General features: G+C 37.1%; 1 protein-coding gene across 1 annotated transcript; it reads right to left on the bottom strand.

Moving 5' to 3' along the window:
* Window positions 1–46: 46 nt before the first annotated feature.
* LOC110449169 (sulfotransferase 1C4-like) lies at window positions 47–8,505 on the bottom strand. Its single transcript, XM_021495852.1, has 6 exons — window positions 7,997–8,505; window positions 7,241–7,467; window positions 6,480–6,609; window positions 4,648–4,742; window positions 2,571–2,745; window positions 47–594 (listed from the first exon to the last, which is right to left on the bottom strand). Exons 1-6 carry the CDS (start codon window positions 8,148–8,150, stop codon window positions 482–484), a joined length of 894 nt encoding a protein of 297 aa, XP_021351527.1. The 5' UTR covers window positions 8,151–8,505; the 3' UTR covers window positions 47–481.
* Between the last annotated feature and the right edge of the window lie 6,211 nt (window positions 8,506–14,716).

Genomic DNA, 14,716 nt, shown 5'->3' on the forward strand with positions numbered 1-14,716 from the left:
GGGGGGCGGGTAAGAGGACATAACCCCTGGAAATTTGAAGATGGGATTGTGGTACAATCTGAGCAGCGGCAGCTGATTTAACTAGGTTCGACCTTAATACGAGAACAGCGTCGAATTATGAGCAGATATTTTGAAAATGACAAACAAAACATGAAATTATTCACCTAAGATCAGCAAGATAACACAAATTTGAAAATAGTAGATCAAATGGAATCCAATTTGGAAAACTTGTTTATGGTAGGTTTGAGGCTAGACTGACCACCGTCTAGTGAAATTGAATTAATCAGAAAAGTTTTGGTCACTGGTACCAGTATAAGTTTCAAACCAGGGGAGATAAGCTAGTAGGAAATGTAGCTGGAAAATTCTTCTCAAAAACGAAGGACTGGCCACCAGTCTAGTTTGTCGTATACGAAGCGAGGCGACACCACCAGTTAACGGTTCACATTGGGAAGAATGTCTAACGCAGTCTGCCATTGCACATTCACAGTTGGTATTTAAACGGTATCTCCAATGCCCCGAGTTTCTCGTTGTAGAAAGACTCGAACTCCTTGTCCTGTGCGACCGTGAAGTAGTTCATCCAGTCTCCGACCTCTCCTGAAATGTCAGGGTTTTATTATTTTATCTTATATCGCTCTTAAACAAAACCATCAATACAATACGGCAAAACAGGACTAAACGGTAGAAACCAAATTCGATGTAATGGAATAGTTTGTCGCAGAATAAGTTTTGACTGTTTTTTTGCATTCCGTAAGGTAGCAGTGTACAGTAGCGTACGATGGCCATGTAATGGGTGATATTTTTATACAATGAATAACCCCTGTAATATAACATGTATCAAAATTATAAAAAAAAAATCAGCACTAAAATTTGCATATACATGATGAAGTGGACTATGTGGGCTTCATATTTTTTCAAAAAAAAAATCGAATTTGGTTTAAAAATATTGTTTTGGGCATTTACAAATCTGTGTCTACACAACAAAAGCTAGCTTTTCATGTAGTCTATTTTTGTACTCAGCACATGTGTAAATATTGTGAAAAATCCACCGGAATGACCTATGCTAAAACGTGAGTATTTCTGTTACCGAGTAGGCGATATTTAATTTTAGACACGTTTTATGAAAAGCAATTCTACTTGCAGGGGTCAAGTTTTGGGTTAAAAATCATGATATTTTGCATATTTGGGTGTTTTTCGATGTGGTAACCATAGTTTTCACAAGTCCCAAATCTGGGGAAAACAGTTTTTGACAAAAAAATCAGTCTTCTAAACAAAATGAAATCAAAATGTAGTTTATAAATATGTATATATATGTAGGTGTGTTGTGCAGTTTGAATTCACCATCCATGTTTATGTGATACATGCCTTTAAATTTAGGGTCAAGCCATTTCTACTGTACATTGCTACCTAAGGAGGGAAATATGATTATGAGTTCGATATTGCAACATAGCAACGTCGTTTTCCCGAACGCTAGCTATCAGATCCATCGGACAACAGGTCCTGGAGCAACTGTGACTGGCCGGAGAAAGGTGAAATGAGAATCACTGAAAAAGAACGTGTTATACATGTCCACAACGTAACAATATCAATAGCTATCATAAAGGCTGTATAATTGCACAAAATTTGACAAACACTAAAAAGTAGGTTAAGTTTAATATGAATGGCCGCTGAACTACAGAGTCGAAAACCGTTAAACACGACGAACAAGGAGTTTAAGTGCTAAAATTACGTTTGAACTGTGAATAAATTAAAATGTCAAAAACAAAAATATGAGTAATATTAATGTCGAGCATAGTCTATCCCTTGCTAATTACCTGTGGACTTTTTTACATCATAATTGAATATATGAACCTTAAATATCATGGACAAATACATTTATATGTGCTATAACAAACTGAACTTGTTATTATTACTGAACATTGTGTAATACATATATAAATATAATATAATATACATATATGTAAAACAAATTAAGTGAAGACGATTATTCGACAGAGCAGATGTCCAATACCATCCAGCTCTATGACAAGATTTCTCTCCCTTTCAACATGAAATTTTCCTATATAGGTAAACCCTGGCATGTCCTTGACTGACCATATCTGTTAAAACAAACAAATTGGACAAACTTAAAGTGTAAACTATAAATATCTTTAAGTAAAAACTATTTGAACGTTTGGTTGCAATAGATAAAATTCTCAAACGAAGTTCCTTTCAGAGGTGATGTTTTGCTCTCTATGGGGTACATAATTACGTACCTTTGCTGAGAAGCGGTGATATCTTGCTGTCTATGAAGTACATAATTACGTACCTTTCCTGAGAAGAGGAGATATTTTGCTCTCTATGGGGTACATAATTACGTACCTTTCCTGAGAAGCGGTGATATCTTGCTGTCTATGGGGTACATAATTACGTACCTTTCCTGAGAAGAGGAGATATCTTGCTGTCTATGGGGTACATAATTACGTACCTTTCCTGAGAAGCGGTGATATCTTGCTGTCTATGGGGTACATAATTACGTACCTTTCCTGAGAAGAGGAGATATCTTGCTCTCTATGGGGTACATAATTACGTACCTTTCCTGAGAAGAGGAGATATCTTGCTGTCTATGGAGTACACATCCAGGTGATTAGTCATTGGATTCTTCTTCATACTGCTGAACTCGCAGTGTTTCGCGATCCTCTGTACCGTGGAATCGTCTAGTGGCCTATCCAGGAACTCGCACAGACCCTTTACTGCTTCCGGTAGGTTCTGTTCGAAAGTGTTATTAGGGTTATGTTCATTTGCGTTCATTTTGCAATGAATGCATATCATAATGCTATGGAAGCAACTTCAATTTGGGGGTTTCATTTTCATTTTTTTGCAATGCAAACAAAAAATATATCAAATATTATTTAAGGTACCTGTAAAGCATAAAATATCTCACCTAAACGAGAATATAATTGTAAATATATGCTAAGTTGGATTGCTTTTGCCTATACCTCTTTTTACAATCATCAAAAGAATTCGAAATGTGTCAATGGCAAAATGTTCAACGCTTTTTATAGTTACTTAAATGCTAAAGTTTTTATGAAACATTCAAATACGTCCAATAAAAACTGCTATAGAAATAAATCCTTTGTCTCCGACGAAACCATTAACATGGGTCGAAATGGAGTAACTAGATTCTAAGTAGCTGTAAATTTAGAAAGATTGATATAAGGTTAGCCAGTCCGCGTTTCCTCTGGCCCAACATCGGACCTTTTCAAACATTTTTACAGATAAATAATATACAGCAAAATCTGTTTTTTGGAAACAGGGGAAACTCGGGCTAAAGGTAAGCCTAACCCTAGTTTTAAATGTCGGTTGCATATTTCGCTTACAATCTTAAACACTGATATTGAATAATTTGGAAAGGTAGCCTGGTGTAATGCAAATGGAGACACAGGAAATAAAGACCTAGTAGAACTAGACGGATACCTTACTTACGCCTGCAAACATTAAATGTTATATGCAAATGATGCCATTTCTGTGCCATATAACACTAAACCTAAGTTAAAATGTCGATATCTCACTGAAAACTTCAGCATAAACCAGTTTATAGAATAACTCTCGAGACAAACACCAGTCAGATATGCCGATATTTATTGTGAACCAGAAGTCCGTGCCGAGATACATATTCTGTTTTCGATAAATTAGATTACATGAAAATTAACATTTGAATATTAAATAGAAAATATTTTTTAAAAGAATAAATGGCTCCGATTTTATGAGTAAGGATATCGATTCATATTGTGGACTTGTTCCAGAAACACAAATACTAGAATTTAGATCGATCGTATAATATGCCGACTGCAACACAGCGGAACGATTTCGTACATGTAGGTTTTATACATGTTTGGTGCGAATAGCATAGCTATATGTAACTGATGACCAAATGTAAAGGCTGATACCCTTGTGTTGGGGTTTGAGGGCAGCAAAGAATCATAATATTTATAATAAGCCATATCACAAGAGCATCAACACTTGTGGTGCAGACAGTTTACGAGCGGCATGTGAATATCATTTTTCTAAAAGAAAATACCACGGGCTGTTCCACTTTTTAGACGGCAGTGTTGTCAAGGATATCAATGTATGTTTCCAACATCTAAAGTCCTGTGAGGATTGGTGCCTTTGGGGACACCACCGAAAGTGGAGAAAAAAACAAATATAGATCCCACTTTTTGCAATGGGAGCAATGGGTCAATTTTGTTCTTTCGATGTGTCCTTTAGCAGAAGACATAGAAAAGGCCTGTTCTGCAGTGGTGCCCCCATTAGTCGCCTCTTACGATGACGTACAATGGGATACAGCAGGCCTTTTGTTTCGAACATATGCCACCATTAAAATAGTCCGAGGTGCCGATCAAGACGCCATTCTAAGGAATATATTCCGTCTTTTTCGTATTGCAGATTAATCTGCTCTTGTGAGAAGGTATTGATTGTTACATCTTTAGTTTGTGTGAGAAAATTACGTCGTTTTCTCAAGAATTTATGACGTTACTCTCACAAACAAATGACGTAACAACCAATACCGGCTCACAAGAGCAGATAACCCTGCAATACGAAAAGACGGAATAGACAGATAGCGTTAAACTATTGGCAAAACGTTATTAATTGATAGGAATACTTGCTCACCTGTTTCATATCCTCGTAGAAGACCAGTTTGACGTTTGGGCTATCTCTCTGCTCCCACCAAAGCCGAGTGAAGTCAAACCAGGAACCATGGTCCACTGTCACAACAATAAATTAATAGATACTAGTTATTTAATCAATATTGGCTAGTAATATAGATAGTATACCAGTTTTCTAGACATCATAGTATATGGCCTACAGTTTAGTTGTTTGTTTTTTAGAAACGACAATATAGCATTCTGGGAGTTTTCCCACAAACTTTGAGTTTGACCAGGAAAAACTATATACCACGCTGTGACACAGGGACCAGAGCATCGATTACATTGTGTTTTTGATATATTTTGAAGTGTAATGAGTATTATTAGATGTTTTAGGAGTTGACATCAACACAAACTTTGAGATGAAACAGGAAAAAAATTATACCACGCCGTGACATAGGGACTAGGGCATCAATAATATGATGTGTCTTGGACATACTTTAAAGTGCAGTGAGTATGATAAGACGTGTTAGGAGTTATCAACACCATTTTGTAGTCCATCCACCCCGACGTTCAATGATGGTTTCTCAAGTCCCTGTGATAGGCGGCTGTCAAGTTCCCACAACCATCTAATTAAATGCAATGAAAAATATGCTGACATGTTCGTGTGTTTGAGTCTTAGATTAATTAAGATGTGTCAGACATGATGAATAATTGACCTGATACAGTAATCAGATTGAGCGTCACACTGAACTTTAGTTATCAGTAAATACTGCTGCTGGTGTCGTAAGAAATTGATGCATCGGAGTCTAACGTGTGAGTTTCATTTTGTACATGTGTCACGTGATACTCCACGTGGGAATTGATGAAAATAGAATGTGATCTGTTCATACGCCGTCTCGATTCCCCGAAGAGNTCACTCCGCCTTGTTTACATTGGTAGTCATTTATTGACAGCATTTTATATAAAGGCCAAACAACTATAGTCGAACGTAATTTACGAAAATATCACAAGATGTCTCGGGTTTTGAATCTAGGAATGCATTTTCGTGAAATGCAGCTAACCTTTTTCTTATTTACTTTCAGATCGTGAGATTTTTGACCGTAAATTAAAGTTTGCGGAAATACAATTGTATGTCTTAATGTGGGTCCATACTTTTGGGGAAACCTGTCATTTCTTTTTCTAACTAGAGCATTGATTTCCTATCTTGCGTAAACTTGCAGAGCTGGACAGTTCAAGTTTTCTTGTGCTAAAACATTTTGTTTTTGGAGAAAAAGAAATAAGTGGTGTTTTTTTTAAAGTTTATGATAAATTTGTGCAGCTTCCGACAAGAAATGATAAAAAATTGTAATGTGAATACTACACATGAGCAATCAGCTGTTCTCTAAACCTCATTTTCGGGGTTGTGCTGTAAACAGGTTATTAACAGGGAGTTCCATTTATAAATTTAATAGTAACAGGTATGTTGTTATTATTTAAAGATATATGTTGCCCCTTATATTACAATATGTGTTAAAGCTTTCTGTCTTAGTATGAACATTTCGCGCTTTTGAATTTTCGAACTATTTGCTTTGAAGCAATTTTCATGTCGGCATTAAAATGTTATATATATTATACAATAATTCAATATGGTTAAGTGCACATATTTTCGGGTTAATTTGTAAAATGTGAAATCAGTGGAAATTTTGTCACCGCAAAAAAAAATCATTTTTACAGTAACCTTAAAAATATCACAGAATATTGATTGACCAAGGGATTCAATAACATTCTGTTTTAACGTGTGAAGAATGTATACGATAAAACTGATCTGGTAAAAAGTGTCTATAACAAAAATATGAGATACGTGTAAATACCAACCGTGGCCAGCTTTAAACATCTCCAGAAATTCCGACCATGTGCCTTTAAAGTTGCCGACGGACGAACTTGACTTGTAGAAATGGTAGTAAGACACGCACAAATCCTTAGGATTCCGGAACACAAGTACTATCTGTCCGGTAAATTAGAAACTTCAATTATCAACTGTGGAAAGTGTTACGCTAAAATGACATCCCGCGTATTGATACGGTTTTCGGAATCTTCAATTAAAGATACAATAATTCAAATATCAAATAATATATGGCTTATACAAATAAATAAATAATCAGGCAAATTTTGACCAGTCTAAACCGAACAATGTATTAACAGTATGACTTCAACACGCGTAATCCAAAAAACATGGTTATTCTGATATATTTTCTCAGTAGTGTTCGTACTAGGCAGAATTTATTGTAGCTGTTCTCAATGTTTCTTTTCTTGTTTCATAATATAGACATACAAAACAAGTATATTAGTACGTTATGTTTTTGTTCCTTAATGAAGTTATACGCGATGGTATAAATTCAACCAGCGTAATCCGAACACCTGTTTATACTGAACTATTTCCTCAGTAGTGTCGAACTAGGCTGGTTTTATTGTAGCTCTTCTTGAAGTTTTATTTCTGGTTTCATAATATAGACATATAAAACACCTTTTGGTGCGTTGGGTGTTTTCTTCTTACTGAAAATATACGCGATGTTTATTGTCGTAATATTTTCCAAATTAATTTACATCTGAATAGTTAATAGTTAAAGTATACCAACCTTGCAGTCAGTCTGTGCAATGGTCCGTGGTAGCATAGAGGGTTGGAGGTGTGTCTTCATCACACGTGGCGATGGCAGGGGTTCAGCAAGTTCAAGGCCGACCTCGTTCAAAATGTCGTCCTTGAACTCCAAGAAAGGTGACCGGAAGTAGACTGGCTTTTTGTGGGCGCCCTCAAAATCTCCCGCGTTCATGATTAGCCAGAGAATCTCTTGCATCCATGTTGTTCCTATGACCAAAAATATCACAGTTTATTGAAAATTAATGTAGGTTTGAAAGCATTTGTTTTTGAAAAACTACATGCACCGAGTTTTTTCCTTATTTTAGTATCAATATGAAATTGGCTAGATGACTATAATCTGACTTCTGTCCTCGATTTAAAACAGCGTCAAGGTTTGAAGCTTGCAAACATATGAGAATGAACACAAAGTTTTTTTTAAACTCCTCGTTTCGCTCTTCAGAAAATTAGATAAATACGCTGAATTATCAGCCCTCCCGCGTCCAGTACACCAGGAGGGCTGTTGTTATATACATTCATCCATAACAGTGTCTTAAGATAAAAAAAAAATTGAGATCGCTTTCATGGAATTTTTGTTCGTTTTAATAATTTGGTTTCAATGTAACAAATGTTCCAAATGATCGATTAAAGGAGCATTGTTATTAAAAAATAACAGTTCACGAAACATAAATCAATGACAGTATCTGACGTCGTTTTCGATTTACAGGTATTTCAAATTGAAAATGTCCAGTTCACTCACCTGCTTTGGGGTACGTCACAATGAATACGTCATCGTTCCTAACAGTGAATTCCTTGACCGCGTCCAGTACATCAGGAGGGCTGTAACCAAAGAACAAGACGTCGTCATACACGTGCTGTCCAGGTAGCACGTGTAAAAATTCTGATGATGTCATAACTTGAACTTCCCGTTTCACGATTCACAATTTTTCAGTTTCTTTCCTAACCAGAAATTCCGCCAAACAGAATAATTTCCTTTTACGATATTCAGAAGACCAGTCTTTCAAGACACAAGACAAAATACTGTAGTTTTGGGATTTTTATAGCATTCTCTTAATCAATTCTGACACTGAAAAAATTGTCTCGTAGAATATCTCAAAGTTTTGCTCCAGCCTTCGGTAAACACATTTAACGCTGTTGATGTCTGTCTACTCTTTCTGAAAGTTATCACGCTTCCCCAATAAGACATCAACTGGGAAGAACATAATTTCACGCTTCACCACTCCCTCGACCTTAAGCTTCCTGTCTTCAGCGTCGCCTTGCTAGCTCGTGCAGTGTCGTTCACTCCAAATTCCCAGGATCAGCCAGGATTTGGAAATCAATTCATTTTGGATCGATTTTATCACAGTATTGATTTTACTATAATTAATCAGTTTTGAAGTGTTATTGTCTCGGATTTGCCTCTTAGTGTTGACCTCTTCAGCCGATATGCACGATATCAATTAATGCACGAGCAACAACTGTTCTGATGAAGGCGAAACATTGACTTATAGTGCTTCAGTTCATTCGCTTTGATTTACATTGCAATAAGATTGACTATTGAACAGTTATTCCGTATCCTGGCAGATGCATTGCGGCGAGTATACACCCTTTCTTTGGGTTCCTAACGCAATTTGGTCATGACTTCATACAATTTACGATTTGTACTTTTACACTAATTAATTTCTCCTGACGGCACGCCGCTATGGAGGCTTAATATCAAAATTTAATTAAAGGTTATAGACGCCGTTTAAACAAGCAATATGTACCAGTATGCTTCTCTTTGAGCTTCAAACTGAATAGCGCATGACATCGATCGAACTGTTGTATACATGCAAATTGTCGCACCACTTTGACGCCGGTATGTGGAAGTAATGAGCGTTTATGTGGAGTACACCAGCAGTATATTTCAATTCTGTGTTGTGAACTAAAGTTCAGTCATAGGTAACCATCGATAAGAGCAAAACGGTCTCCATGCCAAGAGATACTGCATACAAGGTATCCGTTTTTAGCGTATGGTGCCAAGCCGACTCGAGTTGAAAGCTATTTTTGTGACGTCTTAAAGCAGAGAACGTCATTTACCATGAGGTATCCACGTCTGTTAGACGATTCAATTGGCATCTGGCAACTATGAGGTGCCCTCACAGAGACAGATGTGTGGACGAACAAACCAAGTCATCATGAAATAGACTCACACGGTCACCCATACGGACGTATAGACAGACGAACGGTTTAGTAACCATCATGAGGCACACTGTACACGGACAGTGTCCTAGTTAGCCACCATGCGGTCGCACTGACGGCGCGCGTGTGAACGTTAGGTGTCCAAGAACGTGTATTAGGGGATTGTACGTCCTAGCAAAATATTAGGTCATATGGAGGCGGATACCTAGGGAGACACCTATATATCTAAATTTAATTTAGATTAAAACAATTTTGAAACAAGTTTTTACAACTTATAATAATCACTTTTGTTTGCCTTGATTTTAGGGCGCGTGTGTCTTAATGTGGGAGGAAATCTGAGTACCCGGGGAAAGGAAAGCGCGCTATCCACTGCGCCACCCGACCACCTTCAACATTGGTCGCCTCTTATGTACTTACAGTGTCTATTCTATTCCCGAACCTGCGAAGGGTCCCACAGACGGACGAACAGACATACTATGTCCTATGCGTCATGCTGCACACGCCGACAGACCGAAGACACTGACGCACTACGCACCATGTGTTATTGAAGTACGGACAGACTTCGTCACCTTAGCCACCAGGGACGGACACGCTGTATCCCCGTACGACGATAGATGTGATCTGGTGTGCTATATTGATCGCTGTGTCGCCGTGCCCCTTTCCTACCCTAGTCCCCATTTACCACAGTCAAAGCAAAGGCTCCCTCACACTTAACTAATCAACCAATGTTTTATGGCATTGCTAGGTGAACGTTAATGTTGCCGAACGACGCTTCTAACAGTTATTTGCGAATTCACTCCATCAAATAACCTGTCCGTCTATCAAGTTTATAAATGTACATAATGGGTTATCTACCTTTGATCGGCATCAGCTATACTCAGATCCATGTATTTACTTTGCGCTTGATTAAGCCTTCATCATTATTGGGAGTAAGAGCCCAGATATACATCAACAGTTATTGGTGTTTTAATGACATATTGTGATAATCGATTATATATGATAAAATACTAACATATAAGCCAATATCCGTTTAGTCGATATTCCGTCTTTGCGTGTTGCAGAGTTATCTCCTCTTGTGAGCGGGTATTGATTGTCACGTCGTTTGTTTGTGAGAGTAACGTCATATATTTTTTTAGAAAACGACATAATTTTCTCACACAAACCAATGACGTAACAATCAATACCTGATCACAAGAGAAGATAACTCTGCAATACACAAAGTCGATATATTGTACAATTAATTCATTTAAGAGCCATGTCCCTCTGTAGGTAAAACGCCAAAGAGTTACACTATTATAACATCAGTAACTTCATATTAATTTTGTTTTGTGGATAACAACGCTGTCCAAGTAACTCATTTCGTATGAGAGCTAATGTTTCTGTTTCATATAGACGACTTTAAAGAAATTTTTCTGGTATCTAGAGACAGCACTATGGTCGGAGGTAAAGGGTTCGATCTCGGGCCTGTTCCAGTTGCATTTTGACCCTCAAAACTACATAAGAGATAACTGTATATTTTGTTGATAGTTTTTACGTTTTCAGAAATGACTAATATTCAAAGATGAAATCATGTTCTAATGTGCAGTTTAGAGCGGTTTTGGGCAACGATACGAGGATCCTTAACGAGAAAATATATCAAAATATAAAGGTTTATGGTTCGAATCCTAGACTGTGTGTTACGTCCTATTAACAGCTATGGTCATTTAAGGACGTGCCAGATTTTGATGGTGGAGGAAAGCCGGAACTCCCGGAGAAAAAACACTGACCTACTGCCAGTACCTGGAAACTGTCCCAGATAGGCCTCGAACCCGCGACCCAGTGGTGGAGGACTAGTGGTAGCAAAATGTCAGACGCCGTAACCACACTTAGCCATCGCGGCCCCTTTTTATTGAAATTTGCATGAGCAGCAAATATAATCGTATGACTTGTAAAAATGTGATTAATTGACTGCAGAGTTTCACAACGAAGTGATAAACGCATCATGCAGCCTATCGAGAGGGAGATACACACACACAGAACAAAAATGGGAATCACTGAATCGATGTCTTGCAGACCTTTTATGAAAATTTACAAACGTGAAATAACAAAAATTAGTGTTCTAAGAGCATTTGAAAATTGCACCAGGATTAGCTAGGGATTTGAACCCTGGGCCTCCGATCACAATACCGTCATTCTAATCCGCTGAGCTACTTCGTCAATGGTAGATCACTAGCCCTGCATAATCAAAATGAAATTAAGGGGAGGTAACTGCATATGAATATATATATATATGAAAAGCTAAGTTTGAATTATTCATTGATTTGGCTGCTATTGGACAGCGATTCTTGAAATATATGATATGTAAAACATAAAAGAATATAAAAGATATCTTTTTCATTCGTACAGATAAAGATTTCATATACTGTGCCATTGAAAAATATTAATTTGCAATGAAATTACCTGTGTGTGCTCGAGGAAAAGAATGGACATGTCATATACCGATATTTGAGGCAATTAATGCGGGGAACCCTCTGCAGTATCGGAGGTTATCTTCTGTATATTCTGCTCATGCCAAAATGGGAAAAAACAAAATTGATCTGCTGTCAAATTGCAAACACTTGGCACCTCCATATTTTACTTTCCTCTGTCTACTGTTTCGTTTAGCAGTGTCTCCCTTCGCTCCTGGATATGGCGAGTCTATTGTCAGTAATTGTGACCTTGTGGAACGATCTGTTACTGCGTCCGGGTTAGAGCTAGATGTCACCTTGAAGTGGTCATGGAGTGGTCCTGGAGTGGCCTTGTAGCGGCCCTGGAGTGGACCCATTTTCTGTTACACTGTCTTCACGGTACACTTGACTGTTGCTATGATGCAAAATCCTGTACAAAAAAAATGAAATGTACAATTTTATTTATTTACATGAAAATTATATTTGTATTCAAAGCTGAATTCATTTGTTTGAACAACCAATATTATGGCACATACTAATTTGTTCTAAATACGTGGCCTGAAAACAATACTCCCGTTTAATATGTTACCTTCTGACAGCCGTTGCCAGTGGAATTTGGTTATTAACAGTGCAATTAACGCGAAATTAAACTCTGAGTTTTCTCCGAGACCAAAACCGAGAAAAATCTGACCCCATGAAATCAAAACACTGTACACAAGCATTCACAAATCAAAGACAATAAAACTATTTATTTTACATTTTATCCATATTTTGCTGTCACTAAGTGGTGGTAATGGTTGATAGAGATTTATATCACCGCTTCAGTACAGTTTATTTGTATAAAATCCATTTCTATCCTCTTTTGTCGGTTTAATGGTTATTTGTTATGGGCGAGTTAGTCTAATTTTATCTCACTGAACGATCTTAACATGGTGATAATGCTTCTGAGCACGCCTCACAAACCCGTAACTTCTGCCTCACTTGTCGGAAAGGTTGGTGCTGCTGTTGTTTTTGCAATTAAAAATCATGAGCTTGAGGGTCCCGAAAGGGTAACCATAAATTGAAATAAACTAGTGTTTTAATATAGGTCTCGGCTAGGGAATACTGACTCTGAAAGAACTCAATCTGCCTCCCCGTGTGATACAGCTTTAAAAGCGGGTAACAATGGAATTTAATTGTTAATTGGTAAAAAAAAAAAAAAAAAGGGGGGGGGGGGGGGGGGGGTCATAGATCCAAGGGGAAGGGGAAAATCTCGCATTTCTTTGCAAAAGAGAAGTCTCTCGTCTTCTGGGAAATCCCCAGATAATATAGCACATGGGCATGGATGTTAGAAACAATATTATTTGGAGACCTGTCCTGATGTGTAGGGAATATAAGGGAATTCCCGTCAATTTTGCCATTACAAATTAGCTGACCAAAGAGACATGAGCCTTAGGTCTCCGGAAAATGGATTCGTCTTTCCAATCATCTAGTATAAAGGGACTTGAAAATTAAAACATAGTATGTATGTTTTGACCTCTCCTGATGCATAGAGAGTATGATGATATATGTTGGTATAAAGGAATACCACAACTGGGCCGAATGGTATTTTTACTCCCTTTGGTCGACAGCAGAAGAGATCCAAATATATCCATCGTGTCTGAATTCTCAGGTCCCTGTGGTCTAAGTAACCTGTTATAATCCATTATGCAGTTTTGTTTCAATACCATCAAAGATTCAAAACAATTAAATCTGTTTCGGTCTAAATGTAAACTGTTTTATTGTAGAATTAGAATATAATGAAAATTTTATGATTTCAATCGTTAAAATAGTTTCATTTCTAGAGCGGCATAAAACGGGATTAACGTGAGAGAAAAGGTCTAAAAAATAAACATAAAAACGTTATCAAACTGACTAGGAATGCGAACATCTTAGGTTCGAAAGTAACTTTAGTTTTTTCCTTCTGGAACTCTTTAATCATCTTGATGGTATTTATTTAGTTATTTATTTATATTTATTTATTTATTTATTTATTTAATCTATTTATTCATTTTTCTATTTATTTATTTATTTATTTATTTATTTTTATTTTTTTATTTTTTTATTTATTTATTTCTATGTAGATTTACCTTACCATTAACTTAGCTATGTAGGTCAAATGATTTTCTTGATGTTATTTTCATTTATGGGTCTGTCCAGCGACTTTTCTTAGCAGATATTTCGAAAGGATCAATATCAGATCTATATTTGTTTAAAGCTTCAAGTTACCTTACTGTGTTTCGTGGAACAGTTTTAAGGGAAGTAACTCTACACAAACTGCAGACATAATATAAAGCCTTAAGTATGTGAGAGTAATCAATGCATATCTCACGAAACTTGTGTAAGAATTTAGAAGCCTGCATAGCCTTTTTAAAATATTACAAAGTCAGTGTTTTTTCAAGTGTAGCGGAACTGGACTGGGTCGATCGTTGGCGACCAGGTAGCTCAATTGGTAGAGCGTCCGTCTGGAGTTTGAAGGGTCCCGAGTTCGAACCCTGGTCTGGCCGTGCATTTTTCCTCTTCTGTTATATAAGCACAGGCTTGGCAATATTAGAGTGAGTCACATATTCCTGTTAGTGCAACCAGGTTTTGGTGGCTACAGAGACTGTAATATTTCTAAATCGAAAAGAAAAGTAATCTTATTCAACTATCAGGCTTTCCTTGTCAAAAGTCCTCAAGTTTATTATTACACGAATAGTGATGTCCGCGGATAGTAAGCCAGCGTCGCTTTAAGTAAAATGTCTCTCCGACTTTAAAGGGACACGAATAAAGGAAATATCTTATTTAGCAACTTGTCGTTCTCTGTGTCCGCCCCTCCCCTTCTTCCTTTTTTTATTTTAGAATATAACGATATG

The sequence above is a fragment of the Mizuhopecten yessoensis genome, unplaced genomic scaffold, assembly GCF_002113885.1.
Source record: "Mizuhopecten yessoensis strain PY_sf001 unplaced genomic scaffold, ASM211388v2 scaffold4511, whole genome shotgun sequence".
NCBI lineage: Eukaryota > Metazoa > Mollusca > Bivalvia > Pectinida > Pectinidae > Mizuhopecten > Mizuhopecten yessoensis.

Coding starts and splice junctions, on each gene's coding strand:
- LOC110449169 (XM_021495852.1), bottom strand. CDS start 8,150: ATGACATCATCAGAATTTTTACACGTGCTACCTGGACAGCACGTGTAT. Junction 6,610..7,240: donor TTGCACAGACTGACTGCAAG/GTTGGTATACTT, acceptor TTTACCGGACAG/ATAGTACTTGTGTTCCGGAA. Junction 595..2,570: donor ATCTCCTCTTCTCAGGAAAG/GTACGTAATTAT, acceptor CTGACATTTCAG/GAGAGGTCGGAGACTGGATG.